This window comes from Cupressus sempervirens, chromosome 3 (genome assembly GCF_028749045.1).
Source record: "Cupressus sempervirens isolate cs-2001-9-10 chromosome 3, ASM2874904v1, whole genome shotgun sequence".
Taxonomy (NCBI): Eukaryota; Viridiplantae; Streptophyta; class Pinopsida; order Cupressales; family Cupressaceae; genus Cupressus; species Cupressus sempervirens.
In genome coordinates, this window is record NC_143120.1 from 907067041 (window position 1) to 907088295 (window position 21255).

Genomic DNA, 21255 nt, shown 5'->3' on the forward strand with positions numbered 1-21255 from the left:
TTTTCTTTATGTGTAATGTTTCTAATGTGGTTGAAGAAGGGACTCGTAGTCACCTGCTAGTCGGGATCTACATGATGCACCACTTCCCGCCATTTCTTGTTTAGTTTAGAATTTATGTGTTTGTACATGTGTGGATTTAATGTAGATTGCAGGTACCGAATATCAACTTCCCCAAATTGCCAGGATAAGCATACCATGTCACGGTATTTCAATGGTATAAGTGGGGAGATAATTCTTCAATCCAAATACTAACCTAAGCCAATTGTCCTAGAAAGTAGGACACATATTTGAGTTAGTTTCACCTTCTAAATTTGTCAAATGACATGAATTCATTACTTTGACCTTGGAGTTTGATTTTGTTCTTTGTCTTCAGTTGAGTTGTCGTGTTTGGTTTTGTGTGTCTATTGTGATTCTTTGTTATAATTAAATCAAATTGAAAGATAATTTAATGGAAATTCAATAAAGAAAATTTAGTGTTTAATTATATTTAATTAATTGAGAAATTAATTAAATAAAAGAATTAAATTTAAGGAATTTATTTAAGTTCTATTTTTTGACGTATTTATATTTATTTAATTTAATGATAATTATTTAGGAGTTTTATTTTAATAATAAACTCTAAATGACGTTATTAATTAAGTTAATAAATATATTATTAAAAAACATTCCATGAATTAATTAAATAAAAGAATTCAACTTAAAGATAAAGTTGTGGTTCTAATTTAGGTGTAATTATATTTATTTAATTTTAAAATAATTATTCAGGAGTTTTATTTTAAATAATATACTCTAAATAATATTTTAATTAAATTAATAAATATACTATTAAATCATCTTGTAATTAACTAGAGAGAGAAAACATAAATTTAATAAAGTTATTTTAATTAAAATTGCATAAAGTGTATGCATGAATTAAAATATAATAAATTAATTAAAGAGAGAAAGCTAATTAAGATATTTTGTAATTAAATATCTAAAAGAGTTGTGCATGAAAAGGTAAAAGGTAATAAAGTAATAAACATTAATTAATCAACAAGTTCCCTCTTGTAATTGCACAATCAGAGCCTCAAATTATGGGAGAACTCTTTATCAGAGATCTAGAGCTCGTTATGCAATTACACAGGTTTTGTGGGAGCAATTTCAAAGAGGAAGGTGTTCAGAAAAAGAGAATTGTTGCCTATTTTGTGTGTCTGTCATTTTGGCATCATATCTAGGTAGGATCTTGTGGTTTAATTGTATAGTGGATTTCCATTCTCTGAATTCTTGTCTTGTTCGTGTCTGGATAAATTTATTTTTAGAATTTTAGATTTGGTTGAAACCCTTCTGTTGAAATTTACTATTCTTTGTTCTTGATTTTGTCTACGAATGAATTAATTAAATTGAAACCCTGGTTTGTTAAATTGAGATTAGAAACCTTTGTTTGATTTAAATTGGGTGATTCGTAATGGATTTGTTTAAATTCGAGATAGGGGTTTTGAAAAGAAAACTAGTTTTAAATTACTAAATATAATTGTTTAAATTTCATTGCTCTATCAGATCTAGTTTGGAAAGTTTACATTTTTAGTACAGTTTTGTTTTTGGAAAGTTTTCATTTTTAGTAAGTTTCTGTTTTTTGAAAAGTTTCCATTTTTGAACAGTTTCTATTTTTAGCAAGTTACTATTTTTGGGAAGTTTTTGTTTTTAGAAAGTTTCCATTTTTGGAAAGTTTCTATTTTCAACGGGCTTCTATTTTCGAAAAATTTCTATTTTTAGTAGGTTTCTATTTTTGGGAAAGTTTCCATTTCTAGTAGGTTTTCATTTTTGGAAAGTTTCTATTTTTAGCAAATTTCTATTTTTGGAATTTTTTTAATAGCAAGTTTCCATTTTTGAAAATTTTCCATTTTTAGCAGGTTTCTTTTTCGAGATTTTTTTTCCAAAGCTTAATAAATTTAAAATTATTATGGTAATAATTGATAATTATTATTATTATTAATTTTAATAAGTATTGTTAAAATTTGAAATTTAATTATTTGAAAATTTGATTTATTACTTTATTATTTAAATATAATTCTAAAGTAAATTAAAAATTAAATAAATTAATTGAGAGAATTAATGTTTTCTTTTATAAACTTGGATGTGTTTATATGGTTTAGATATATGAAAATGATTTGTAGTAGTAAGGAAATTTTATTATTCGAAAACCTTAGTAATTATAATACTTTGATAAAGTGAAAACTAAAACCCTAGTTTTGAACATAAAATCTTGTGTTTGTTTGATAATGAATTGAGCTATGAAACTATGTTTAAATAACTTTATATGATTTGTTGAATCATCTGGAATTCTAGTGAAATCAAAAAACTTGAGTGAATCTGGCAACTAGAGAAATGAAAATTGAAACCCAGATTGAGATCGAAAAACATTATGAACTGATATACTTGATAATGAAACTAAAAACTTGAAAACCTATAAGTGCAAATGGAACTAGTGTGTTTTCAAAACATAATATTTTGTGAAAGTTACTTTTGTGTGTACTCTTTTTTATAATGTGTGATTTTATTGTTGGGTGTTGGGTTGACTTAGCTTTGATCAATCAGGTTGTATTACCAGAGGCTTGGGAGTTTTGTTTGTGATGCATTGTATACGATCTTTTATACTCAACTATGGTAATGTGTCTTGTATGCTTTATGAGGTGTCTTGATCTATCAATTGTTATTGCTTTCCAGTGTTCTTGTGTGAAATTGAGGTGAATGGTGTGACCTATCTGATATAACTTGTGAGTCTTTGATCAGTTGTATTTGTATTGCTTTCCAGTTGCTTGTATAGGATTGAGGTGTTTGTATGATTTTTTTTTAGTGATGTCATGTTATGATGTGGATTGGTTTATGTGTACTTTCTTGGATCAGTCCTGTTAGGATGATCGTATTGGTGGACTCCGTGATATGATCAATGATTTTCATTACTTGTTAGTTGCTTGTTTAAGAATTGATGTATGGTATGTGGTCTTTTGTGAGCTTTTGATTTTACTGAGCTTAGGGTAGTTTATCTGTATGTCATGTTGGGAAGTGGCTTGCAATGGAGGCTGAGGCCCTAAAGAGGATGACGAGTAACCCATTGTAGGTTATTTAATAAGTGATAACATTTCATTAAATGGGTTTAAAATGAATTAATAAGAGTCATTGTTTTCCTCACCCATGTCTCGAGTGCTAGTATAGGCTAGGATGGGAGTAGAGAGGACGCTTGGTTGTGACCATGCTTCATTAGTATGCCTTGTCAGTACGAAAGGATACTAGTGCCGCATAGAGTCACTAGGGGGTCTGAGGATTAAAAGACTAGCTGGCTAACCTCAGAGTTGGCTCATGCGATGACACTTGCCCACATGCATAATAGATTTCCTATGTGTTTGTGTTGCCTCTAGGATTAGTTGATACTTGTGTCTTGGTAACCTTTGAGATAGTTTTCCTTCATGTGATCCTTGAACCTAGATGTTGGTTTTGATTTGTGAGTTTTTTATCCAATTTGGAACTTGAGACTATCTCCTTAGCACAGTGGGAGTGGGCCTTTTTGGGTTCCACGAGGTCGGGTGGTAGTGCTTTTCTTATACCATTGAGATCCGACTATTGGATGTCGTTGTTGGATGTGTTTGTACAATGTTCCTTTCCATTTGTTCTTGTATTTCTATTATGGATGGTTATACCTTTTGTATTGTATTTTATTTCATAGATCTTATGAGATGATGTAATCTATTTCATGATGTATATTATTTTAGCCCTTCATACCCTATGACTTGTATAGTGGATGATGGTGCAATATGACTATTGCCAAGTGACATCTTATATAATTGTATATTATTTAAATGGATTCATACTTGTATATTATTATTTGATGTGATTTATTATATATTGGATTTAGTGTTAATTAAAATTAAATGTGATTTATCGTCATGGGATCCTTAAGAGTTGTAACCTGTTTATGTGTTGTTAATGTATGAGTGTATGTTAATTGCTTCCGCTATATTATATTTGTTGTTGTTAAGTTATTTTCTTTAAAAAAAAATGTTTGGAAAACTTAGTAAAACTTTAGGTTAACTTCTTTTGGGTCACATGGCTGGGCGTTACACTATGTCTTTAGAAAATAAATTACTATACTTGTTGAACAAATTTCCATATTTTAATATAGTTTGATAGATATAAATTTGTACAGTAGTCTTCAAAGCATGCATTAAATAGTTTTGAATTGAGTGAATTTCACACTCCAAACCTTTAAACATAACCTTTTCTACATTTGAATAGACGTTGAACTTATTTACACAGAGGGAGCTTTAAATAGTTACATGTATTTTTAACAAGATACATATTGCTGTAAATTTTGCGAATGAGAAGAAATAAATGTGTTAGATAGCTATAACTCCACAATAGACCCTAGACCCTAAGGTGGGTTGCATACACCTATGCACTGGCAGTGGAACCCACTACAAATCACAAGAAATAAATGCATCAAATAGCCTTAAAACACTATGACTATATAAAATCAATTACTATACTTGTCAAGCAGATTCCCATATATTAATATAGTTTGATGGATATAAATTTGTATAGTAGTCTTCATAGAATAAACTAAAAGATAGTTTTGAATTGAGTGAATTTCACACTCCAAAACTTTAATCACAACCTTTACTACATTTTAATAGACATTGAACTTATTTAGACAGAAGGAGCTTTATAGTTACATATATTTATAACTAGCTACATATTGTTACAAATTCTGTGAAGAAGAAATAAATGTGTTTGATAGCTATAACTCCACATTGGACCCTAGACTCCAAGGTGGGTTGCATATACCTATGCACTAGCAGTGGGACCCATTATTAATCATAAGAAGAAATAAATATGACAGGTAGCCTTAAACACTATGGCTATAGAAAAGCAATTACTATACTTGTCGAGTGGATTTCCATATATTAATATAGTTTGATGGATATAAATTTGTATAGTAGTTTCCATAGCATACATTAAAAGGTAGTTTTGAATTGAGTGAATTTCACACTCCAAACCTCTAAATATGACCATTTCTATGTTTGAAAAGATATTGAACTTATTTACACGTAGGGAGATTTAAAGTTACATATATTTTTAACAAGCTACAAATCGCTTCAAATTTCATGAATTAGAAGAAATAAATGCATTAGATAGTCGTAACTCCACATTGGACTCTGGACCCCAAGGTGGGTTGCATACACCTATGCACTAGCAATGAGACCAACAACAAATCATAAGAAGAAATAAATGTGTCAAATAGCCTTAATGACTACAACTATAGAAAAGAAATTGCTATACTTGTCAAGTAGATTTCCATATATAAATATAGTTTGATGGATATACATTTGTATAGTAGTCTTCAAGCATACATTAAAAGATAGTTTTGAATTGAGTGAATTTCACACTCCAAACCTTTAAACATGACCTTTTCTACATTTGAATAGATATTGAACTTATTTACATAGAAGGAGCTTTATAGTTACATATATTTTTAACAACCTACATATTGTTGCAAATTTTGTGAATAAGAAGAAATAAATGCATCAGATACCTGCAACTCCACATTGGACCTTGGACTCCAAGGTGGGTTGCGTACACCTATGCACTAGTAGTGGGACCCACTACAAATCATATGAAGAATATATAAAAACAATTAATATACTTGTCAAGCAAATTTCTATATATTAATATAGTTTGATGGACATAAATTTGTATAGTAGTCTTCATAGCATACATTAAAATAAAGTTTTGAATTGAGTGAACTTAAACTCCAAACCTTTAAACATGACCTTTTCTACATTTGAATAGACATTGACCTCATTTACACATGGGGAGTTTTATAGTGACATATATTTTTAACAAGCTACATATTGTTGCAAATTATGTGAATAAGAAGAAATAAATGCATTTAGATAGTTGCAACTCCACATTGGACCCTGGATCCCAAGGTGGGTTGCATACACGTATGTGCTAGAGTGTGAGACACACTACAAATCATAAGAAGAAATAAATGAGTCAAATAACCTTAAACACTACAACTATATAAAAGTGATTTATATACTTGTCGAGCATATTTCCATATATTAATATAGTTTGATGGATACAAATTTGTATAGTAGTCTTCATAGAATACATTGAAAGATAGTTTTGAATTGAGTGAATTTCACACTCCAAACCTTTAAGCACAACCTTTTCTACATTTGAATAGACATTGAGCTTATTTACACAAAGGGAGCTTTATAGTCACATATTTTTTTTAAGAAGCTACATATCATTGCAAATTCTAAGAATAAAAAGAAATAAATGTGTCATATAGTTGTAACTCCACATTGGAACCTCAACCCCAAGGTGGGTTGCATACACCTCTATGCACTAGCAATGGAACCCAATACAAATCATAAGAATAAATAAATGTGTTTGATAGCCTTAAACACTACGGCTATAGAAAAGCAATTATTATACTTGTCCAACATATTTGCCATATAATATTATAGTTTGATGGATATAAATTTGTATAGTAGTCTTCATAGCATACATTAAAAGATAGTTTTAAGTTGAGTGAATTTCACTCTCCAAACCTTTAAACACAACCTTTTCTACATTTGAATAGACACTAGACTTATTTACACAAAGAGAACTTTATAGTTACATATATTTTTAACAAGCTACATATCGCTACAAATTTTGTGAATAAGAAAAAATAAATGCGATAGATAGCTGTAACTCCACATTGGACCTTAGATCCCAAGGTGGGTTGCATACACCTATATGCTAATAGTGTGATCTATTGCAAATCATAAGAAGAAATAAATGTGTTGAATAGCCTTAAACACTACAACTATAGAAAGCAATTAATGTACTTGTCGAGTAGATTTCCATATATTAATATAGTTTGATGGATATAAATTTGTATACTAGTCTTCCTAGCATACATTAAAAGATAGTTTTGAATTGAGTGAATTTCACACTACAAACCTTTAAACACAACCTTTTCTACATTTGAATAAACATTGGACCTATTTACATAGAGGGAGCTTTATAGTTACTTATATTTATAACAAGCTACATATCGCTGAAAATTATGTGAGCAAGAAGAGACAAATGCGTCAAATAGCTGTAATTCCACATTGGACCTTGGACCCCAAGGTGACTTGCATACACCTATGCACTAGCATTGAGACCCACTATGAATAATAAGGAGAAATAAATGTGTCAGATAGCCTTAAATACTACGATTATAGAAAAGCAATTACTATACTTGTCAAGCAAATTTTCAAATATTAATATAGTTTAATGGATATAAATTTGTCTAGTAGTCTTCATAGCATACATCAAAAGACAAATTTAAACTGAGTGAATTTTGCACAGAGGGAGCTTTATAGTTTACATATATTTTTAACAAGCTACATATCATTGTAATTTCTGTGAATAAGAAGAAATAAATGTGTCAGATAGTTGTAACTCCACATTGGACCTTGGACTCCAAGGTGGGTTGCATATACCTATGCGTTGGCAATGGGACCCACTACAAATCATATGAAGAAATAAATGTGTCTGATAGCCTTAAATACTATGATTATATAAAAGCAATTACTATACTTGTCAAACATATTTCCATATATTAATATAGTTTGATGGACATAAATTTGTATTGTAGTCTCCATAGCATACATTGAAAAATAGTTTTGAATTGAGTGAATTTCACACTCTCAACCTTTAAACACAACCTTTTCTACATTTATATAGTTATTGGACTTATTTACATAGAGGGAGCTTTATAGTTACATATATTTTTAACAAGCTACATTTTACTGCAAATTCTGTGAGTAAGAAGAAATAAATGTGTCAGATAGCTGTAACTCCACATTGGAACTTGGACCCCAAGGTGGGTTGCATATACCTATGTGCCAGTAGTGGGACCCACTGCAAATTATAAGAAGAAATAAATGCCTCATATAGCCTTAAACAATGCGACTATAGAAAAGCAATTGCTATACTTGTCGAGAAAATTTCCATGTATTAATATAGTTTGATGGATATAAATTTGTATAGTAGTCTTCATCACATGCATTAAAATATAATTTTGAATTGAGTGAATTTCACACTTCAAACCTTTAAACACAACTTTTTTTACATTTGAATAAACATTGGACTTATTTACACAGACAATCTTATAATTACATATATTTTTAACAAGCTACATATTGCTGCAAATTCTATGAACAAGAAGAAATAAACATGTCAGATAGCTTTAACTCCACATTGGAACCTAAACCCCAAGGTGGGTTGCATACACCTATGTGCTAGTAGTGGGATTCACTATAAATCATAAGAAGTAAATGCGTTAGATAGCCTTCAACACTACGACTATAGGAAAACAATTACTATACAAGTTTTCTTTTCTTTTCTCTTCATGGTGTAATTAATTTCCACGCCTCTTCTTTTGTTGGGTTTTGTGGCTTGTTTTGTTCTTTGCTTAGTCATTTACTCCTTTGTCTTAATTTTATTTTATTTCTTTTTCAATTTTAGTTTTTTTTGAGCCCTTGGTTTGTGTGCAGTCTCCTTTCTTAGTCTCTTTATCTTTGGAGTTAGTCTACATCTGCAACCCACTTTGATTTTTGGCTCTTGCTCTCTCATCCTGATGATGAATCATGTAGTGTGATTCGAAACATTGATGGTAAAAAATTCAACACAATCAAAACCAAAAATAATTATCAATAATTACGATACTTGTCGAGAAGATTTCCATGTATTAATATAGTTTAATGAATATAAATTTGTATAGTAGTCATCATAGCATACATTAAAAGATAGATTTGAATTGAGTGAATTTCACACTCTACACCTTTAAACATGACCTTTTCTACATTTGAATAAACATTGGACTTATTTACATAGAGGGAGATTTATAGTTACATATATTTTTAACAACCTACATATCATTTTGTTAATAAGAAGAAATAAATGCGTCAGATAGCTATAATTCCACATTGGACCCTAGACCCCAAGATGGGTTGCATACACCTATGTGCTGGTAGTGGGGCCCACTACAAATTAGTGTCTACCAAACATACAGTTTACACTGAACTCCACTACCAAAATGAACAGTTTTACAACTGGTATATAAGCCATCCCAGTTCATTCTAAATTTCTCAAAAGAAATCCACAACGTTCAACGAGCCCTTGAGAATTCACCCCCAACCAAATTTATCCACCAGTTTAGTGCCATAATTCTTGATTATAGAAAAATGAAGTAGATTGAATGTTGCATAAAGGACATGTAAAGTGGTAGGTGAATAAGGACCATACAAAACCAACTGAGAGGATCTGTTTCAAGGCCAACCAAAGGCTATGAACAAAACTACACTAGGGCAGAGGACCTGGTACTTGAACACCCTAACTTCACGCTTATCAAAATCCTATGTAAAATTTTCAAATCGCTCTTAGTTTTTTACAGCAGCTTACTTGGCGAGTCGTCTACTTATAACTAAGGTTTCAAGTCCACATCACTCGTTATGATGCCACATCAGCATGCTTTTTGCCAAGTTGTCCAAAACAACCCAAAAAAAAAGTGAGACCAATGTTCATGCATAAAGGGTACCCATAGTTGAATAGCTAATGTGGCATCACATCATTGGTTAATTTTTATAACTAAGGGTACATTTTATTCAATTTTGGATAGTTAACATTGTACTAACAACTTTAAAGTCACAAGTATTTGTACAATGTTGTCAAAAAAATTGGACATTAAGTCAGTAAGTGTAGGTATTAAGTGAACAACTTCATTCACAACTATTGGAACACGTTCAAGTACTGGGTCCTCTCCCCTATAGATTGATCAATTTAGCTTTGCCTCTTTCAAATAGCGAATGCCTATGATGTAATGATGTGTGAAAAGCATTGAAAGTTAATTTTTTAAAGGAAAAGTAAGTAGGTGAAATGAGAAATTTGTAGATATCAATTGAAGTATGGCTAGCCCAATGAAGACATATCTTTGAAGTAAACTTAAATCATTGAAAATTATTCTAAATATAATTATGACGCAGGTGGAGACAATTGTTGTTTGAACAAAGCTACATGTCAATGCACTCCATAAAAGAACATTATCAAATTTTAAATAAAATAAAATTTAATAGTGGATGATGACTACATATAGATTAAATCAAGACACATTTGTCATCAACATTACCACAGATTGTGGATTGAAGTGGAGTATTTTTTTAGTCCCGAGACTATTTTCGATCAACTATTTTGTATTAATTTGTGTTTTGGTAGTAGTGTAGTTTTCAAACTTTGCCCTTTATACTATAGTGCGAATAAAATTTCTTATTAAATGAAAATTTGGATATAATTTTCTATTATTCTATTGGCTGTGTCCATTTTTCTCCACAATCTTTTCATTTTCTATGAAGAAAATTAAGTACACACTATTTAGTGTGGATAATAGTGCCCGAATCAAGTTTATATGCTTTTGACTTTTCCAAATTTATATATTTGGTAACTTTAATAGGTTCCATTAATTAATGTTCCAGTAGTAAATATTTTAATTTTTAATGTAATTAATAGTATTCATAATCATTGTAATTCAGAAATAAATATAAAATGTTTGTTATTAATTTTTTCAATTATTATTTAAGATTCACTAAATTTTATCTTTCATAAAATTTGTTTATAAAATAATTGAAAGTTCACTTTTGTTTATAAAATAATTGAAAGTTCACTAATTTCCTTTTTTTTTTAAAGTTTACATTTTAAATGATAAATACTAATATATAATATACACTTTCAAAAAAATTGATAATTTTATTTTAAAATTCTCTATATCTTAATTCTTTTCACTCCTTTTCACTCTTGATATACCTCTATATATATGTAACGCATGGCTGGAAAAACAGAGAGATAAACCTCTGCATTTACACTTGGGAGTTTTTTTTAACTGGGTTCTGGCTCGATGCTAGTAATATATCAGAGATGAACATTGTCAGAGAAATACAGAATTATATTAGCTCGTGGCTGTTTTTCTTACATTGAGGGCAATTTCCTTATGACTGCTGTTGGGGTGGGAGTTTGATATTGGCGTGGGACTCACTTGATATCTGTTTTTTCAAATACCTATACCTTTACTTATTGTAGTCTAAGTTTTGAGGGCAAATATTATCTTCTCTCGCTGGGGACGATTCTCGTTGCAAATTGACTCCTAGCGGTGCTCGGATAATATGAGCAGGAAGAAACGTCGTCAGCAGCAATATCAGCTGAGCAGGAAAGCCACTATTTGATTACGTATATTGAAACTTGGAAAATGGAGACATGTTGAAGGAATCATGGATCAATAGTTTGCTGGGTTGCTGGTGAGAGTTTCAACATTAGCATGCCTTGTTGTTTATAACATTCCCTGTATTGGCCAAACTTCGTAAACTGCAGAACTTTTAAAGCGTTTCAAGAGGACAAGGGCCGATCGGCACGTGTAATTGGAGCTCTATCATTCCACAATTTAAGAGGCCAGCTTAAATATACACACTATATTGTCTGCTATTCAGTTTATGAAATTCTTGAGAGTCTGTATGGACAGTGATTTATAAATGCACTCCCCTTTAGTAAGTTCATATTTACCTACTCACATTTCCACAACAATGGTGAAAAGTAATTGATTAAGTAAGGGGTATTATTTTCACTAGTTTGGAACCATTAATCTGTTGTTGTGGAATCAAGCTCACTTAGAAAATGAACAAGACAGCTCACAGGCGAAGTGTCTGACGAAATGTCAATACCCAAAAATCAAGAGGTTCATGAATATTGAAGCTATGTAAGGAGAACATACAATAGGTGTATTCTGGTCCATGAGATTAAGATACTACAACCACAGGCTTTTTCACGCTTCTATGGTTAAGACTGTTCGTCTTGATAGAGTAGATGCAGCTATACGTGGACTAGTTCTTCTCCATCAACAAGGGGACTTCGAGCTTGTGATAGGAGGTGAACAACTAGCATTATTTTTAATGATTGCGGCCTATCCGAATACACAATAAGATTCGGTCCTGCTATGCCTTTTGCCTAATTCATTTAGCTCACTAGTATGGCAAATTTGGTCCACTCTCAATGGATGATGTTGATCGCACATCTTTAGAATTGTCATTATGAAGCCTCTCTTAAGCCCACTATTTTCCATAGGGACAATTCTACTGGGCCCTTGTACGTACCACTTCATGTTCAATGCAAAGGCAACCACATGCGAGTATTGAGCTTCTCCTACCTTCGTTGGTGATAGGTGCTCATTATAGTATTACAAGGTGAGGTCCATCATTTGTACAATGACCACCATTTTGTTGAGAATTCTATCAATTCACTCATATACCTCCTAAAGGCTTGGACAATTAGAGTTCTCATATTTGATCATTTAAAAAAATGGTGGATATGATGTATCCAATGCATTTGGCATCAATCTAAAAAGTGTTTCTCTTCACCACTTCATTCAACATTTTCCCTTGCACTTGGACTTATTTCACTGATTCCATTCCTGTAACATGACCATTAGTTGCAAAGGCTCTTGTATCTCAACTTTCTCCAAGAGAATGAAATATAACACGTATGTGGTCTCAATAGGTTTGAGAAATCCCTTCTTGGAGTCTGCTTCAAATAGTGCACTTGATTTATGTTGATTGCAAGAAGATTTTTGATATCTCTTGCATCAATAACAACCTATTTGATCTTGTTAGTTTTTCTGATGTCTTTTGTTGATGATTTCAATTGAGGGCGGGTTGTCATATTCATGTTTAGCCGGGGGCCTTGCACATTATAGATAATCTTGCACTTTAGTTTGTTTTAAAAGTGTTTTTTCTTGAATAAAGTGGGTATATTTTTAAAATGTTGCAACATCTTGTTAAGACCTTTTAAGATTTGGAGCCTGGTTAACAAAATTGGAGCTTATTTGATCCCATTCACATGAAGAAGAGACATTCCATTCACATGAAGAAGGGACATTCCATTCACATGAAAAAACAACCTGGTGATACAAGTGTGTCTCAATGACCTAATTTTCGTGCAATATAATCTTCACATTCACCTAAAAGAGGTGGATGTCCTAGATGGTTTTGAGGTGATTGACTTGGATGATTTTGATACATATAGTGACTGACTCCCTAGATTTGGGCCACATATAAAAATATTTTGGTTTAAATGTCCATAAGATTTCGTTCTCAGCCTTCAGGTCATCAAAATACCTGTATGCAGAACAAATAAAAAATGTATCATCTCTTGTGACCATTAATATTTCGAGAATAGAAACAAATCCTGTTGCAGATTTTTATCAGGTTGATGAGTATTTTGGTTTTTATATGCGTAATGAGCCCAAGCTGGATTTAACTGGCAATGCTGGATGATATGTAATATTTTTTGGAACTTTGTGTTTTTATGTTTTTAAAGTTTTTTCAGAGTATTTGCTTTTAAATTTTTGAATATAAATGCTGAAATAATATTGAAAGAACTAGAAATAATAGCTATGAGAAACTATAATGAACTGGCAAACAATGCTGCAATTTATTATCACATACTTAAGGAAATTTTACAATTTAAAGAACCTGTATGTTGAGGTAGGAGAATTAACTTGCAGCAGGCAAGTAATGATGATCATAGACCAAGGAAAAATTCTCCAAATAGAAATCACGCCCAGCTTGAGATAGTGCCACACCAGCAGCTAGAAAAACACCTCACGCAGCCTAAGTATGAAGCCGCGTCAGCAGAAGAAGCTCATGCTCAGGCGTGAGTAATTTGCAGCAAAATAAGAAGCCAATGTTGGTGTTCGAACTTGGCAGCCGTTGCCTACAAATGGCATCTAACAGTGAGAGCCAATAGGGGTTTGAACCGCTTACAAATGCAATGCCAAACCCACTGAAAGATCGCCCAGCTTGAAATTTGTATAGCAGAACTGTGGCATCTAATTTGCAGACAATAAAGATGCCTAGAAACAGAATTATAATCACCAAAATTTCAGTCCAATGGCCACTTAGCACAGAGATAATGGACGCTTATTTGCAGAATTATAATCACCAAAATTTCAGTCCAATGGCCACTTAGCACAGAGATAATGGACGCTTATTTGCAGAATTATAATCACCAATCAATGCAGATCAAAGCTGCAAATTTTCCTAATACAAATCACCTTGAGAAAAAAAGTAATGGAAGACGCCACAATCAGATTGCAAAAATATCCCAATTCATTTTACTTCAACACTGAATTGAATTGAGCCTCACATTCAGCAGTACTAATTCCAATTTGCTATACAACAACAACAAATTGGATCTTAGATCAAGAGGAATCAGTCCTCAAGAAGAATTCTCAGCTTCAAACCCTCACAAGAAATTATCAAAGGAATAGATAATATAGGATGATTCACCAGCTTCATGAAGCCTCTTTTATTAAGCACTTGGCTTCTTCTATACTTCTTTCATTAAAGTTGCTTCATCAACACGCCTTTCAATTAGAAGCTTCCATCTAATTCTTTTAAAATAAGTAACTTTCAAGCACATGGCTTCATGAAGACACTTTTCACTTATAAGGCTTCTCATTCACAATTCCATTTATAATATGAAATAAGATAAAGTCCCTTTAATAATCAAAGCCTCATTAATAACTTATGACATATTAGCTCCATGAATATGCTCAATCCACTACTGGTGAAGATCAATGACCAGTGCCTTCACTATACTGCTAAATATAGAAACTGCCTCAAAATAGACTTACTAAAAATAGCAGGTCTGCCTCAGAGACCCTCAAAACGTACTGCCAGCTTATGAGGGTCGCCATGATGTACTGACATAGCCTAACTGCAGGGGCCTGCTAAAATGGGGACATTACAATATGGGAGGAAAGGCTGTGATAACAGGTTTGTGGGAAGCCTTTGACCGAGTCAATACTTTCTGCAGAGACTTATTCCAATGGCCAACCCCACCCCTGCACAGACATAAATTATTGGACTACATAATAAGAGCAGCTGAAATCTGTGCTTACTTCCATATGTGCTCACAATGATGGTATTTTGATGATGGTGGTGTTATTATTGTTGTGGCTCTTGATATAGGTCTCGAGAGGTTTATGGCTTGTGTTTTTATGGCAAGTCCTGGTGTATATTTCCTGCTGCATTTATCCATAAACAGCATTTATTACTGGCTTAATGTTATTTAAAAAAGAGACACTCTTTACTTTTCAGCACGTTTTGAGTGTCCACACAAAGAGGTTTACATGTCTTAACAGTAAAGTCCAAGGGATCTCATAAATCTGTTATGGTTATTTTTCATATATGTCAACTTTGTATTTAATAATTGAAAAAGATTGTGGTCGGCATACAACGGCTATTGTTATGTTTGATAATATTAGTTATTAACTTATTTGTCAATGTATTGTTTGTCATCAATGTATTAATTGTCTATTGGTTGTCACTCTTGGTAGCTGCAAGCATCGGTTGTTTGATGGTTACGTCTCTCTTGGCAACTGTCAGGTTCTTTAAATATGTTGTGTACTGCGAAGGAAGAGGGTATGGTACTGTTGGATGAATTATAATCCTTGGCCGACCATCTATGGTCTTCTTCTCTATAATGTATTCATGAGCAAATAAGAAGATATATTGTACTCCTATATCTAGTACACATTGCCATCTGTATTATTATTTCATGCCTATAATTTACCAGGTATAGCAGAAAAAAAAATATTTATGTCAAATGTGATGATTCAAAATTCTAATTTGAAAGAAATCTTCATGCACTTTTGTTGACATATTAGCACACAATGCTTGATTTTTTCTTTGATTCAAAAACTGATTTAAAATGTTAAAGCTTCTTTTATGTATGGTGGTATATTTAATTGGGGAGATTTAGAGTAACAGGTATAAAATCTAAGACTATACAATGTTTCATCTGAATGTAAATTATCATATGATGTAAGATGCATTTGGATTGCTTATAATAACACTTTTCTATGCAGTTAATTGTTGACTGAGAATTCAATCCAATCTCCTCAACTGCAGGATTAGAACCATGAATTCATTGTGGGGCATCTCTCTTTCATCTCACTCCATGGGACTTCCACACACTCAGGCTCCATCATTCCCTTGCAAAAATACCAATGAAAAAAGAAAACAGAAAAGAAATGAGAAGAAAAGGTCTGTCAGAATTCCAGTCTGTGAGAAGATAGCAGATCCTAAAACTACTACAAGTACAAATGTAAAGCAAGAAATTGTAAATGCGAAGAAGGCTTGGAGAAGAACAACAGCAGCCATTCTCAGAATGGAGGCTGCCAAAGCAGGAGTTGAAAGGAAGGCCAAGGCAGCAAAAAAAAAAACACTCCTCTATCCAAAGGCTCTTCTTGAGGCACTCACTGATAGGATTCATGCCAAGCAGTGGCAATCTGCTCTTCAGGTATGCATACTGAATTGCTCAATGCAATGTCATGTTGTCTTTTTTGAGATCCATCTGGGCCTCTTAATTTCCATCTGTCATGTGTTGTAGTCTTAAATCATATTATTAGCATAAATAAGAAGACAGAAAGATGTTTTTTGGGTGTTAGCTGCTGAGTTTTATAGGTCCACTTCCCTTTCTTGACTTCAGTTCACATTGCCCATATTTGTCCAGCTTCCAGCCTGGCAACAATGGAAAAAAGGCCCCTATTTTCACTACCCAATTCATATATATAATATGCTTTTCGTCTATTGAGTGGAGAAATGCTTCACCAAAATTGTGTTTTTTAGATTAGTGAAGCTGGTGAGCTGCTCTCAGTAGGCATTAACCTTGGTTATGATGGAGTGACCCTTTACTTGTGTTGTATCATATTTTCAAGTGCTGAAGAGGGATGAGTAGCACAAAATGAATTTAATTACTTCTTCAATGGTGATTTTTGAGATTGAGCTACTTGCTTTCACTTAATTTTATTGATATTGTTCTTATTTGGCATATGATCCATCAAACTATGACAGTACCGCAATCAAAACTTATGCTATCTCACTCTAGGAATAGCACCAGAGAACTCTATGTATGCTTCATCTCCAGAGATCATTGAAGAAAAGCATTGGATGAAACTTTCTTGTATTCAAACTTTGACTCTTTATGCACAAACTATTTCTTTGCTGTATGTAATTCTAAAGCACTTTACCCAATTCTATACTAAGACTGTAAGGAATCTTTGGCACACCGTTGGAAGGAGCTCAAATGCATGATTTTGATTGTCACAGCAGGAAGCTCATTATGTATCTTGGACTCCACTGATGACCTGTAATCGAAGTACTGACATATCCTTCTAGTGTGGCAGCAAGCACAGATTCTGCAGAAGGAAAAGTATTATGACTATCAGCCTAATCATGGCCATCAGAATCTTGGAAGGGAATTGGTCAGTGAACTAGCAGCACCACTAATAAAAGATTACAAGAAATTTGTTCCCCTTCACCAAATCAGGTTGGTAAGTTATTAGTATCACATTACTGGATGGAGGAATGTTAAAAAAACATATACAGGCTCAAAACGGCAATTGCTTTTCCCTCAACAGACACATGACAATGAAACATAGCATTCCTCTCTGCTGCAGTCTCATTAACATCCATCTGAAGAGAAGCATCATCCTAAGGCACAAGAATAGACGTACTGGCAGATTGATAACCAAGCTGAGAAAAGGCACACAATACACTGAAAAATGATGCTTTTGGAAATGCATTGTGTCGTACTCTGAGAAATGATATCCTTGGAGGTGAAAGATGGTATTGCTGTGATTGTTATATGACATTAATTCTCTCCAATTGTATTTTATAGTAGGGAATTTTACATCTCCCTTTTTCCTTCACTAGTTATACTTTTTAATTTGATTTTCCTTATGCTGTCATCTAATATAATTTTTAAAGGCCAAATTTGTAATAGTTGTTACTCTTAAGATCATTTTTATATTTTCTGTTTGTAATGTTTTAATAAGCATCACTCTAATGCTCTTATTTTTTGGCCTTGGTATTTAAATGATTTTTCCTTTGAACAATTTAATACTTTCTAACTCCAACAATTTCATAAAAATTTATTTTTGCACCACTTCCCAATTTGTTTTCCCTTTAATTTAATTTTCCTTGGCCTTATTATATTAGTCACTCCATTTTTAAAATTATTTTCATTGGCAGGTTCTTTTTATTTTATTTTTCTATTACCTTTGGTTTTGCTTTTTTTCTTTCATTTTGCATCCATCCTATACATTTTCTCTTTTTTCTTTTATTTTGTAGTGTGCCTCCAAAAATACAAATTATACGTCTTTCTTACAATGTGTACCAAAGTACCCTAGATTGCAAATTGAGTACGATCATACCTTTTCCTACATTTTTGCTGTCCTATGGTAATCTTTCTCCTATTGTTTTGATCCCATGTAACAATTTCTACTTGCACAATTGGAGTCTCGGTGGGTTGATTCATTGCTTGCCACATTGCGCTAGGAGTGTAGGTAGAAGTGGTGGTGGTATCCCCTTTTTCTGCATATTGGATCACCTTTTTATTGTACCTTGATGTTTATCTACTATAACAAGTGGTATCTATTGATGTGAGTTTTAGTCCACTACAACATACAAAAGCAAACACTCAATGTTTCAGAGTGAAACGCCAATTATTCAATTCTCTCTTGATGTAAGGTCACTTCTTATGCTAAGCTTGCGAGGTAAGATCACAAGGCTACTTCATGGTTCCCTCTATTGTGGATAATTGCTCTGTTGAAATGATGTGATTTGCTAGATCATCAAGAGGACTTATGTTAGTTCATTCAAGACTTGTCAACTTGAATCTAGTGGTTTGGCTTTATAATGTGCAATGAAGATATACTTTTTGGTTTTTAACTTTTTCACTTTAACCTAAACTTTCTAACTCTTGTTACTCCTGCTTCTACTTCTACTCATGAATGCAAGGAAGTACTGATGGACTTGGGACTCTACTATGTGTAGTCTTGCCTGGGACTCCACCCACCTAGTGCAAGCTTCTACGGTAGACACAAATGTTTTTCAAATAAATATCTCCTCTTTAAATTCATCAAATGGATGCAAACTAAAGGTTCAACCCCAATTGAAGTTAAGTGCATTCAATCATCATTTAACCACACAAGGCACACTCACAATCAGCAAGAGGCCAATGGCCTAGATTTGTTCGAGTCAATCAAGTAAACAGACACATTTTCTTTAATTCAACTGAACTAAACTACTTTAAGGAAATTCTATACTAACAACTTGAAATTAAATCTATTCTAAGCGAGGGATGCAGATCACCATGCAATAGTGCAAACTTGATCACAACAATTTACCATGCAAGGCACAACAATGGAAAGTAGAGAAAATTTGGCATTATACTAGCAACAATTCTCAAACAACCTCCCTTACAAATGAGAGGGGTGGGGTTCTATATAGGAACCTCAATTATAATGAATGGCTAGGATTGAGTTAGAATCAATGATCTAGATTAAACCATTACAAATCCTAATTAGGGCAACCAAAAATAGCCAAAAAAATGAAGCACCACAAAATAATCCAATGAAACAACTCAATGGCTTGAGGACCAATAGGAAGCAAGGAAGCCACCTAGTCATTATAGAACTCACCATCCAAGATGTATACTCCTTGCTTCTCCCTTTTAGCAAAGTCAATGGACTTAAGTAAAATTGCTCTAAGTTCCTCCATGCCAATACTAGGATGGTTGCAATGTTGTATTTGCAAAGCTTCCAACTTCTCCATGCAAATGTCTAATGTGCCATCCCAATCCGAAGTGTGCCACAGTAGATCATTCATAAGAATCATAAGTAAGAGGAATCCATTCAAGTGACTCTTCTCAAGAGAGTCTATATCTCAGAAATAAATTGATTTTGTCCCTGCCTTCGACTCAACTAAATTCAACTCATGGGAAGCATCAATGTCCAGACCAAACAACTTGATTGCAATAAGAACCCTCAACGTATCCCTGAGATAGGACTGTTAATATCCTCACACTATGTGTGCGCATGCTCATATTAGCCCTCTTGGTAACTAATGAGAGATATGAATGGCCAAAGTCATATGCACTCCCTCCTAAGAAAGGGTCAATGTGGGGATAGTCCTTAATGCCTTGAGACAAGGAATAACATTAAGTTTGATGAGCTGAAATTCCTTCCACATCTCATCCAATTCCTACATTTTATTTATAAGTATTGTGGTCCTTTCATGTGCTTGAACCATTTTAGTAAGAAAAGTTTTGGCTTGATCTCTAATATCCTTGCCCATCACTTCACAACAAAACAAGCACAATGCAAACTCTAAGAAGTTGTTTTTACGTTGACAAATTGTAGTAACCTAATTGTATGATTTTTGTGATGTCATTGCTCAAAAATTACATTATAAAGTCTATAGAGGAAATATGCTTTATTGGATTAATATGTTTAAGTAGAAGATCACTATCGAAGGCTAATATGTTATTGGGGACTCTATAAGGCTTAGCTTATCGAAGACGTTAAGGTTTATTGATGTCACAAGAAAGAAAGGTAAAAGGAAGCTTATGGAAGAATCTAGAAACCCTAATTAGGTCAGGCAATGGAAAATAGTAAGCATGAAAAAAACAAAAACGAGAAGAACAAAAAAAGAAAAAAATGGAGCAGCTATCGGGAGCAATATTGTAGAACAAGCTATTGGAACAAAAATTGAACAAACAAGCTATCGATGTAGAGACAAAACAATAAGCAATTGGAGGTAGAACAATTAGTGTTAGAAGCAACATGCCTATTAAGCAGAGGAAAGGAAAACAAAGGTCAATTTCTTGTTGTTTTTACCTAGCAAGTTAATGAACAAGATTGTAAAAATCCTTTTACAAGGTGGTCTTTAGCAGGACTTAATAGTTCTTATTTTGAACTTATTTCTAAATCCCTTAATCGGGTGAACACTGTAAGAGTGGGATTAAATCTCTTAACAAAGTAGTCTTTAATAGGATTGTTGATAATCTTAGCAGGCTATTAGATACTTTTAACAAAGTGTAGTCATTCAAAAGATGGCATTATTGTAAGCTCTTAATTGAGCACCTTGTTACTGCAACGATGAGTTGTGGGTATCATCCCCACCGCAATTTTCCCCTTTGACCAAGGGTTTTCTGTGATACCAAAATTAGTGTGTTATGCGTTTCAAGTTTGTGGTGTGGATGTTTATTTTGTTTTTTTGTTAAGATACATTAACTACCAGTATCGTTAGGAGTTATAAAGGACACTATCTAGTAATTTTTTAAAGTTGA

General features: G+C 32.9%; 1 protein-coding gene across 4 annotated transcripts in view; it reads left to right on the forward strand.

Annotated features, from left to right (window-relative positions):
* Window positions 1-10911: 10911 nt before the first annotated feature.
* The window catches only part of LOC149569725 (pentatricopeptide repeat-containing protein At5g48730, chloroplastic-like), a 73438-nt gene continuing 63094 nt past the window's right edge, over window positions 10912-21255 (forward strand). The window contains exons 1-2 of one of the 4 annotated variants that reach the window (XM_089822444.1): window positions 10912-12302; window positions 16032-16422. In XM_089822444.1, coding sequence (XP_089678570.1) covers window positions 12226-12302; window positions 16032-16422 — 468 coding nt within the window. In that variant the 5' untranslated portion in view covers window positions 10912-12225. The remainder of the gene's footprint in view (window positions 12303-16031; window positions 16423-21255) is intronic. The other 3 variants (XM_089822446.1, XM_089822445.1, XM_089822447.1) reach the window with 3 other exon arrangements.